The sequence below is a fragment of the Myxocyprinus asiaticus genome, chromosome 10 (genome assembly GCF_019703515.2).
Source record: "Myxocyprinus asiaticus isolate MX2 ecotype Aquarium Trade chromosome 10, UBuf_Myxa_2, whole genome shotgun sequence".
NCBI lineage: Eukaryota > Metazoa > Chordata > Actinopteri > Cypriniformes > Catostomidae > Myxocyprinus > Myxocyprinus asiaticus.
In genome coordinates this window covers 14035686-14047772 of record NC_059353.1, presented here as the reverse complement: position 1 = coordinate 14047772, position 12087 = coordinate 14035686, and the positions used below count along the sequence as shown (strand labels likewise).

The 12087-nt window shown below is 36.8% G+C and overlaps 1 protein-coding gene across 1 annotated transcript in view; it reads right to left on the bottom strand.

The window, feature by feature from the left end:
• LOC127446786 (UDP-glucuronic acid decarboxylase 1-like) overlaps window positions 1-12087 on the bottom strand; it is a 104271-nt gene that overhangs the window by 69135 nt on the left and 23049 nt on the right. The window contains exons 4-6 of the mRNA XM_051707995.1: window positions 6209-6252; window positions 3532-3592; window positions 982-1162 (exon numbers count right to left, since the gene is read on the bottom strand). Of these exons, the coding sequence (XP_051563955.1) occupies window positions 982-1162; window positions 3532-3592; window positions 6209-6252 (286 nt within the window). The remainder of the gene's footprint in view (window positions 1-981; window positions 1163-3531; window positions 3593-6208; window positions 6253-12087) is intronic.

The following is a 12087-nucleotide window of genomic DNA, read 5'->3' as shown; positions in this document are numbered from 1 at the left end:
GTTGGTGTTTGTAAACACGCACTAGATGGACGTCTTTGACCGTTTTGATTTGTTTCTGGCGATGTGCACCTCAGTGCAGGATGATAAACTGAATGTGTGCATCTTGTGAAGCAGACATAAAATGAAGGAATAGTCACTGAAGGAAATGGGGCAGTTAAAAACACTATTGGATCCGATCAAAAACATAAGCAAACAGTTCCATTCATTAATATTTCAAATGTCATGACTGTGTATGATGCTGACACACTGTCTACATCAGATGCGTCGACACAAACTTTCTGAAACGTTTCTTTGTGTTGTTGGCTGTAGTAGCTCCAGCGCAAAATGGAACGGGCACTTGTTTTTTTACTGTTGGAGTAAACAACAGACGCTTCCATGGTCAACAGCATCACTGATTATAGCGTCCGGCGTAGACAGGGTATGTGCTAATAGTTGTGCTTGAGATGAATAGTTTAATATATTCAGATGCAATGTGTTGGATGTGCATTACGTGTAAACCATGAAATGTAAATTTCTAATGTTTTGGTGCTTGTTTATTCTCTTCTGATTGGGTTTCAAAAATAGCTGAATTTGAGGGACTGCATGGTGTTAGCCAATCACAACAGAGGGCGTTTACACTGAAGTTTAAAGGAGGAGCTGAGGCAAAAATCGAGCTTTTCAGAAAGATGGTCAGAGACAGGGTGGAAAATTATCAAATATTACAAAATTATGACTGTTTGGTGAAAAAAAAAAAAAAAAACTTTACTAACACTATCAGTGGAACTCAGGGAAGATAATGAGGATTTCATGACCCCTTTAAAGTCCAAAAACGAACATTTTTCTAACTTTAAAAAAACATATGACAATGTTAAACTCTAACATTAGCTATAATGCTTCCAAGTGTTCCTCCAAACACATAGCTATTAACATTTGTTTCAATTTATTTTACTAAGCTAGAAATTGTGATGTTTCACATGCAGTTTTGCATTTCATATGCCTCACCTTCGATATAGAGAGGCTCCACCACATCATGGTTGATCAGCTCAAAGTTCTCGTGGCCAATCCAGTGCTCTACATTGCGCTTGCGGCCAGTGAAGAAATTATCCACCACGGTCACCTCATGACCATCCATCATCAGCTTATCAGTGAGGTGAGAGCCCACAAAACCTGCTCCACCGGTGATCTACCAGAGAAAAGCAGTCATAAAACTTTACACTTCACAAAAATGACTCTTTATTCACTTAAGTTTGCAAAACATTCAAATAAAGCAGTGGTCTCCAAGGGAGTTCAGTTTTTCAAAGGGCTCGGATATGGTGTTGAATCTCAACATGGGGTTAAAATCAAAGCAGGGAGCAATCAGAGGAAATGAGCAGCCTTCCAGCACCCTGCTGTTTTCCACTTCACTGCTATAGTACGTAATTTCACTCTAAATTATCTATATGTGATGCAAACTATCGGTAGACTTCCTCTCTAACTGTATAGTTATTTCAGTGAAACACACTGCTTCCAAATCCTTATTGATCATGCTTGAATCTGACACTGTATCGTTATAAATGTAGGGGATTTCATCATAATGTTTTTAACCCTGTAAAGCCTGACATATGAAAGAATTGTCAGAAAATGCTACAGTGCCAAATCTTGGGGTATTATCAGAGAACTCCCTGGACTTTTCAGAGATACCAAATGTTTGAGAGTTTGGCCATGACAATTTCCTTTCCTTGGTCTATAAGTATGGATTGAAGTGTATCACAGTTCAATTCAGCACATCAAATATAATATGAATAAAATATTATTTTTTCAGTGAACAATTATCAAATAACACTATATTGAAATTTAAAAAAGGGAAATTGTAAAACCTTTTTTCGCTGGGTCTCAGGAACTTATGGTAAGTTGACATCATAATAGCTTGTAATGTAAAATAACGAGATCTTTATAATGACAGAGCAGGCTGCATACACCGATCAGCCACAACATTAAAACCACCTGCCTAATATTGTGTAGGTCTCCCTCATGCCACCAAAACAGCGCCATCCCGCATCTCAGAATAGCATTCTGAGATGATATTCTTCTCACCACAGTTGTACAGAGCGGTTATCTGAGTTACCGTAGACTTTGTCAGTTCAAACCAGTCTGGCCATTCTCTGTTGACCTCATTCATCAACAAGGCATTTCCATCCACAGAACTGCCGCTCACTGGATGTTTTTTGTTTTTGGCACTATTCGGAGTAAATTCTAGAGACTGTTGTGCGTGAAAATCCCAGGAGATCAGCAGTTACAGAAATATTCAAACCAGCCTATCTGGCACCAACAATCATGCCGTGGTCCAAATCACTGAGATAAAAATGTTTTCTCCATTCTGATGGTTGATGTGAATATTAACTGAAGCTCCTGACCCGTATCTGCATGGTTTTATGCATTGCACTGCTGCCACATGATTGGCTGATTAGATAATCGCATGGATGAGTGTTGGTGCCAGATGGGCTGGTTTGAATATTTCTGTAACTGCTGATCTTCTGGGATTTTCACACACAACAGTCTCTATAATTTACTCCGATTTGTGCCAAAAACAAAAACAACCAGTGAGCAGCAGTTCTGCGGACAGAAACACCTTGTTGATGAGAGAGATCAACTGAGAATCGCCAGACTAATTTGAACCGACAGAGTCTACAGTAACTCAGATAACCACTCTGTACAATTGTGGTGAGAAGAATAGCATCTCAGAATGCTATTCCGAGATGCAGGTTGGCGCTGTTTTGCCGGCACGTGGGGGACCTACACAATATTAGGTAGGTAGTTTTAATGTTGTGGTTGATCAGTGTATATGAAAATACACAGAAATTTTAGTTCACACTATAAATATATCTAATAAAAGTATATGTCAGAATTTTCAAAGCTCTGTGATTTTTTTTTTTTTTTTTTTTTGTGGTGGGCATGAATGTAATGGTAATTGAGAGATATATGTCAAAAGCCTGTTGTATCATATTTGATGCATGGATTTCAACCAGCTTTTTCAAAAAAATAATATACAAAATTGTATCCAAGCACAAGTTGCTTATATTCAGCAAATGCTCATTTTAGTCAGTAACAATATAATCAATACTGCCACTTTTACTACATCAGCAAATATTTCACATAAAACAAAAAAAAACCATGCAATACAAAAGCAGACATTTTTGGAAAATTTTTACAAATATTTTTCCATCACGAAATGCCCAGAAACGTCCACCAGGTGGTAGCAGACATCTACTACATTGCAGACAACAGGATTTTCGTTAAAAAAATTTATTATGTTAATGATGCTTAGGCTTTAGAAAATAGCATATCAAATTTTATACAGGCAACAATATAGGGTTAATATAATTTCAATTGGTCCAAAAAAATTTCACTGGACCATTGAAGATTACAAAATACAAACAAATTTAGTATGTGCAAGGGATGTCATGCATCTTTGATGGGGAGACGAGTCACATTCATTGTACATGTATTAATAAAAGAGCAGTTCTATTAGAATTTAAGACTGGATGCTGCTGAGAAAAGAAGTTGAATTCTCACCAATATCCTCTTTCGATCCTTCTCTGACAAGAATTTCACAGGTGGGTACTTCTGGGTAAAACTGTAAAAATGAATGAAAACTTTGAATACCGTAAAGTGAAGCAACATGTCTTCTGTACATTATCCAGACACAAAAAATAAATTTAAGATGCTGTAAGTAATTTTTGCTGTTTTGTTAAACTCCCTCATTTTGCTAACTTCAAAAACACGCCCTTTCTCCAAAACTCCACCCCCCAAAGACATCAATTTCGCACAAAAAAAAAAAAAAAAAAAAAATACAAGAAACACAAATACAGAACGATCTCTAGTTGCGTCATCTGTTCAATCTAGTGTTTAGATTCAAAATCCAACATGTTCTCTGGGTAAATTATCTTGAGGAGAGTTCGGTCACTTTAGGAAAGCAAAAAAAATTGACATTAATATAATAATAATAATAAGTTTTTATTCTTTTTCTATGGAAAGAAAATCTTTGCGCCACCATAATGATTCTAATTGCTGCCAGACTTTATGCTTCCAGTCTCCATAAGATGCAATGTAAAAACTACCAAAATGAGCAATCTAGTTGGAGAGCAAGAACCATTTTCAGTGTTAAGTGGAGTAAAAATGAATATCCCTTTAAGCACTGATTATGCTGGTGGTCTCCAGTTTCAAGGTGAAAAATGTCCATCGAATAGCTGTTTTCATTATAATCACAAAACTGTATTTCCTCAGTTTGGCCAAAGAGATTTACTTCCAGTAGCAACAAGATTCATTTTCATATTGCTGTCATGAAACTAGAGCCTGTTTGATAAGTCTTCTAACACAGGTAATTTACAAGTACAGTACATTAGTTCTGGGCTTAGTCTGGCCTCAGGGCCAATCAAAAAGCTTCAAATAATCTCTTCTAGCCCTGGCTGGGATGTGGCAAGGAGAAGAGAGAGTGAGACAGCCACATCAGCTGGAGATTTCACACCTCATCAAAAAGTAATTGGGGACGGAGGAAAGACTGTGCTGTGATTCTGCCCCCCCCTGCCCCCCCCCATCCATCCTCTGTCCAGCCCTGCTCACACATCTCCAGATTGCAGCTGAACCCTGTCTGTCTGTTTGAAGACATGGTGCTCCAAGAGGCAAACTTACTGTGTAATTTCTGTCATAGCACTTTCAGGCTGTGAAATTCCTTATGCCTATGACAAATCTATCCTATTTAACTGATTACTATCTTATCAGGCCATTCTTTCACACTACCACAATACATTGTTTGTCAACTGGATTCTGGGTAGTAAATATAACAATGGGTCGTTTGACACCTAGTTTCAACATTAAGATTTTAGATCAAATATATATATAATTGTAAATTAAATGATATACCGTACACAGGAAAATGTATAGCTATAGATGCTTTAACTGGTCAAGTTTATTGCCCCTTCATGTTAACAGGTCATGGAAACTGCATGTATAATTATAAAACAATTTGAAAAATGCTATTTCAATTAGTTTTAGGTTGTATTTAGAATGCACACAGCTGGACACTGCTGTCACTGCAGGACATTTCAACTATTTTGACATATTGTACGCTTATTAATGTTGAAATTGTATCTTATGTTGAGGCCTCACACCGCAGGACTGAAAAGGAAAAAAAAAAGCTTTGAACATTACAAATTTAATGATTAGTGGGAGGTAAAACTATCACTCTTCCTAACATGCAAGGCTGAAAATGTCTTTCTACTTTCAATTTCTCATTTCTGATTAGCAACATTTTCAAGGAAATTAAAATGGATTTTAGAAATTGATATTTGTGAGACGCTCCACAAGAATAATTTGGTGACAAAATAGTACAGACTTCTTTAAATTTCATGAAATTCATGATCAGACATGATTTGAAAATAGATATTAATTAGATGACACCAATATACTGTATTTAAATATTATTGTTTTAAATCCATATTTTTCATTTTGATGCATTTCTTCATTTCACTGTTGATGAAGTCACACTGTGACCATCACAAATTTTACTAAATAACAAAAGAAACAATCTGAATAGATAATTGTACGTATAAGGACAAAATCTGTGTTTTTTGCTGTCCAGCCAAATTATGAAAAATAAAACAAGTAAAGCCAGTCAGCCATTTTTGAAAAATAATCCTTCACGAGGTGCACATAAACCCAGCACAAAATGAAGGTGTCTTTTATCATGGTGATGGGTGGTTATTTTGGGATAATGATCAGCTGACTGTACATTACCCTGCTTATTACACCAAGTTAATGCATAAAATGGACATGAAATATTGATTTGAGTTGAAATTATTTTATTAAGGGTGTGAATCTTTGGGGTGAGTGCACGCTAACACTAACGATTCTCGATTCAAAACTCGCATTTTAAGATCGATGTATATGAATCGGCAGGATTGGTAATCGATGTATCGAGAAAACAAGTGAATTGTTACGCTGCTATATTTTATCATGTGGGAAGAAAGATGCTCCTGAGACATGAAACTACTGTAGCACAGTGCAGGAGATTGGTTGCCCGGGGCAGCAGTCAAACAAAGTTTAATGGATATTATACAAAAGTATTTGACCACAAAATGCTGCAAGTGACCAATCTGAATTGAGTATTCCAGCAAACAATGCAATAAGCAAATGTATGTTCAAGACGACTTAAAAAAAAGCAAAGCATTGTGGGTGTAATACAAAAACATACCTTAGCTCAAGCTCCCGTATTTTCTCCCTGAGAGGTGCCACTGCCTGTGAGAAAGAGAATATAGAAATAGAACGTTATGAAAAACAAGTGTACAGGATTGGCAATGAAACATATACGAGACACTCAGTTAGGGTTGCCAACCGTCCCATATAATACATAATCGTTCCGTATTTGAGGGAACAAAATTGTGTTCCGTATAAAATCCTTGCAGGATGCAATTTGTCCTGTATTTTAGCACCTCACACCCAAACTGCTGAGAACATTAAAAAAGAAAACGCAAGTTGTGTGAAATATCAGGTGTTAAACGTTAGATGGATGATACACTTGACAGAAGCGGTCGGGGGAGAGATCAGTGAAAATCAGTGCACATTTTCTGTCGTGTTTTCAGTCAGAAGCAGGAGAATTTTGTCAAACAAAGCACTCGAGTGCATGATTTGGTTTCTCACCACTGTGATTTTAAAAACACCAGTAATTAATGACATAACATTACATTGCATATCTCAGTGCTCGTTCTGGAAGAGAGACTCAGCTAAATGATGGTGAGAAAACCAGCAGCACTTAAAGTACAAAAGTACAAAACAGTACAGGTTTAGTTAAAACGCTTAATGTGATTTTCATACATTTCCCCTGGAATAAACACTATCTACTGCCAAAACAACAACATGGTAATCCAAAAAGAAATACACTATTTTATATTCTCTCCCATTAAAATCCACTTTAATGCATGGTTGAAACAGTCCTAAGACTTGTACTGATACAGTGGGCCTGGAAGGCAGAGTTTTTTTTTTATATACAGTTGTGCTCAAAAGTTTGCATACCCTGGCAGAAATTGTGAAATTTTGGCATTGATTTTGAAAATATGACTGATCATGCAAAAAAAAAAACTGTCTTTTATTTAAGGATAGTGATCATATGAAGCCATTTATTATCACATAGTTGTTTGGCTCCTTTTTAAATCATAATGATAACAGAAATCACTCAAATGGCCCTGATCAAAAGTTTACATACCCTTGAATGTTTGGCCTTGTTACAGACACACAAGGTGACACACACAGGTTTAAATGGCAATTAAAGGTTAATTTCCCACACCTGTGGCTTTTTAAATTGCAATTAGTGTCTGTGTATAAATAGTCAATGAGTTTCTTAGCTCTCACATGGATGCACTGAGCAGGCTAGATACTGAGCCATGGGGAGCAGAAAAGAACTGTCAAAAGACCTGCGTAATAAGGTAATGGAACTATATAAAGATGGAAAAGGAAATAAAAAAGATATCTAAATCCTTGAAAATGCCAGTCAGTACTGTTCAATCATTAAATAAGAAGTGGAAAATTTGGGGATCTCTTGATACCAAGCCAAGGTCAGGTAGACCAAGAAAGATTTCAGCCACAACTGCCAGAAGAATTGTTCGGGATACAAAGAAAAACCCACAGGTAACCTCAGGAGAAACACAGGCTGCTCTGGAAAAAGACGGTGTGGTTGTTTCAAGGAGCACAATACTTGTTGACCCCTCTCCAAACATAGCGCTTATGGTTGTGACCATAAAGCTCTATTTTGGTCTCGTCACTCCAAATTACAGTGTGCCAGAAGCTGTGAAGCGTGTCAAGGTGTTGTCGGGCATATTGTAAATGGGCTTTTTTGTGGCATTGGCTTCTTTCTGGCAACTCGACCATGCAGCTCATTTTTGTTCAAGTATTGTCATATAGTGCTCCTTGAAACAACCACACCGTTTGACTTCAGTCAGACTAAACCATAATTTACCTTTTTAAAAAGGCATGTAACTGCTTAAATCTGACTGAAATCGGACTAAATAACATCACAATTTTTTTTCTTGCGAAGTGGTACTAACATTTACTGGATAATGAATTTGTGGCTTGGCTTTGTCCAGCAAGAATACACATTAAATGGACGACAACAGGCCTTGCTGTTGTTCTGCATATATGGGCATGCATTGCTCACATGCTACAAAAGACGTGTTTTTTACAGTTCTTCAGCTGACGTCCTTTCTTTAGATATTCTATTATGCATTGTCATGTATAATTGGACAGACAGATGAAGACTGTAGCTTAACTACACAAAAAACCTGCTGTAGCTCCATTGTAACTGTGCATGTAAACGAAGTGGCAAAGTAAGAGTGAGACAAGGGGGACAGGAAAATGTGTGATTAGAGGGAGATTTATGGGAGGTGAAGTAAATACATTAATTAACCGGGTGAGACAGTGAGGGTCACAGCCTACTAAAGGAAAACAGTATAGACAGAACAGCCAATTGGACATTCTCTCTCTCTAAGACACAGTCATGAAGCACTATCAGCCCTCAAATTGATTTATAGATTCAAAGCCAAATCAAACAACAAACAAGATCAGTCAAAGGAAAGATATGTGAAAGGAAGATTAAAAAAATGGAAAAGGACATTGGTGGGGGAATAGAAATAGTTACTAAATTAGATTATTAATATTTTGGTAATTATTCACTTTTTAAATTCAGGAACTAATCAGAAATCACAGAGCAGAACGGGGGAAATGTCTGGTTCGGATAAAGCCTTTCCAGTGTACAGTATACCTGTACTTAATTTATACAAGTGTTAGCTCCGGACCTCTTATTTGACTGGGCAAGCGGCATTCTAAAATCGCATATATTTCATTTAGCAGCACTGAAATGTTAGACTGCCTTGAAGACACAGGGCATATTTAAGTACATCCATGAAAAAAAAAAAAAAAAAAAACACCACCACATCCTTCCACTGTTTAAAATGAGCCCATATCACACATATTACTTCCCCTCCCCTCATAATTTGAAATACATTTTTTTCTTTACATCCAAACATTATATACGACTGACATAATGGAAATTATAAGTTTGATTTGCACTAGGCCTTAGGCATGCACATTAGACAACATACAATTATAAATGATACTATGATAATGTAATACAAATGATTAATAATACTGATCAGCAAGAAAATTTAGCCTTTAGTCTGTTTGTAACTCTTTGCTTGTCTATTTACATAGCATTACAGACAGTCTGTTTTTTGCTCAATAACACGCAGTAGTTCATCCTGCTTGGGCTTATTTTGAAACTATTTTCGTTGGCTGAGAAAGAAAATACACGAACAAACTGGCCAAAATGTATCTGCAACATTTCTCAATATTACAGGAATGTTCCAGGTTCAATAAAAGTTAAGCTATCATTGTATATGCCTTTTTTTTTTTTTTTTTTATTTACGAGACGAGTCAATTGTTTTTTTTTTTAAGTAATAAACATTTTGCTACACATGCTGCAGATTGAGCTAAACTTATATTGATCCCGGAACACTTTTAACTTCTTGTTAGATCTGTTGTGTAAGAGCACTATCACTCTCACAATTGTGCTATATGCAGATATTCAGTACTACGGCACTCTTGTTTGCATAATAATTTTTAATTACCCAAAGTTTTTGTGTTTAAAGCAATTATCCTCCTTATTTCTCATCATGTTAAATTATAATTCCTGACTTTATTAACATTCTGAATGATGACATTTGACTCATAACAGCGAGAGCACAGATCTGTGTCTGCACATGTTTCCAAACTATACTACCTCTTTAAATGAAACATCAAACTTCAGGCAGGAGAATAAATGTCACCCTTTCTAAAAGCTATCGCAGATGCTGCCAAATCAGCCTCGGTATGTGTATGAACTTATAGCCACTTTTAACTATAAGGTCAGGCAGATAAGGGAAAGGCGTTTTCTAATGAGCTTTTGCTAGTGATAAGCAGACATTTAGGTTCTGTAATGAGACAAAAGAGATCACAGTTATAGCACTGACTTTTAATGCAAATGTGTGTGTGTATACAAACCAACTTGAGCAGAGTTAAATAAGTTTCATCCAGTTTTATCTGAACAAGACATTAATGTGATCTTGTTCCGTAAAGTACACTTTGTGAAACATGTTGGGAATAATAAATAACACAAACTACACATACAGCAAACTATACATTACAGCTTTGATACTGCATAAGGACAGTATACAGCAATACCAAATTTTTTTGAGGCAAAAACGAGTGGTGAATGCCTGTACAAAAGTCGTAGCCACGATGATGGAATGTTGTGAGCCGAAACCAGGGAGTTGCAATGTGGTTACTAAGGTTTTCTAAATACGTTTTAAACCATGATCACATTAATATATACAGGTGCATCTCAATAAATTAGAATGTCGTGGAAAAGTTCATTTATTTCAGTAAATCAACTCAAATTGTGAAACTCGTGTATTAAATAAATTCAATGCACACAGACTGAAGTAGTTTAAGTCTTTGGTTCTTTTAATTGTGATGATTTTGGCTCACATTTAACAAAAACCCACCAATTCACTATCTCAAAAAATTAGAATACATCATAAGACCAATAAAAAAAACATTTTTAGTGAATTGTTGGCCTTCTGGAAACTATGTTAATTTACTGTATATGTACTCAATACTTGGTAGGGGCTCCTTTTGCTTTAATTACTGCCTCAATTCGGCGTGGCATGGAGGTGATCAGTTTGTGGCACTGCCGAGGTGGTATGGAAGCCCAGGTTTCTTTGACAGTGGCCTTCAGCTCATCTGCATTTTTTGGTCTCTTGTTTCTCATTTTTCTCTTGACAATACCCCATAGATTCTCTATGGGGTTCAGGTCTGGTGAGTTTGCTGGCCAGTCAAGCACACCAACACTGGACTTCAAGCAACTTGGGCTATGAGCTTCTCCACCCTTCCTCCAGACTCTAGGACCTTGGTTTCCAAATGAAATACAAAACTTGCTCTCATCTGAAAAGAGGACTTTGGACCACTGGGCAACAGTCCAGTTTTTCTTCTCCTTAGCCCAGGTAAGACGCCTCTGACGTTGTCTGTGGTTCAGGAGTGGCTTAACAAGAGGAATACGACAACTGTAGCCAAATTCCTTGACATGTCTGTGTGTGGTTGATGCCTTGACCCCAGCCTCAGTCCATTCCTTGTGAAGTTCACCCAAATTCTTGAATAGATTTTGCTTGACAATCCTCATAAGGCTGCGGTTCTCTCGGTTGGTTGTGCATCTTTTTCTTCCACACTTTTTCCTTCCACTCAACTTTCTGTTTACATGCTTGGATACAGCACTCTGTGCACAGCCAGCTTCTTTGGCAATGAATGTTTGTGGCTTACCCTCCTTGTGAAGGGTGTCAATGATTGTCTTCTGGACAACTGTCAGATCAGCAGTCTTCCCCATGATTGTGTAGCCTAGTGAACCAAACTGAGAGACCATTTTGAAGGCTCAGGAAACCTTTGCAGGTGTTTTGAGTTGATTAGCTGATTGGCATGTCACCATATTCTAATTTTTTGAGATAGTGAATTGGTGGGTTTTTGTTAAATGTGAGCCAAAATCATCACAATTAAAAGAACCAAAGACTTAAACTACTTCAGTCTGTGTGCATTGAATTTATTTAATACACGAGTTTCACAATTTGAGTTGAATTACTGAAATAAATGAACTTTTCCACGACATTCTAATTTATTGAGATGCACCTGTATATATTATTTATTAATTTTTTTCAATGCATTGATATTGCTGTTTAAACCTCAATTAAACTGCATTTTGCTGCACCGAAAATGAAAATTTTAGAAAACGCTCTCTAGTATTGCATATTTTCGAAAATGTTACCGTTAGGAAGCGGAAAACAGGGTTTTAGACCAAAAACTTATTAGTGTAGATCTGGCCTTAGAGCATTGCTATATGGTTGCCAGTGCTTTTAGGGTGTTCTCATCAGTTGCTAGAACGTCACTAGGTGGTTAAAGGGTGTTTTAGGTCATTTCTTACTGGCCCAAGTCAAAAGAGAGACAAGAAATTGGATATTCAATAAGAAAAGAAAAAGCATGGTTGGACTTAATTTCATC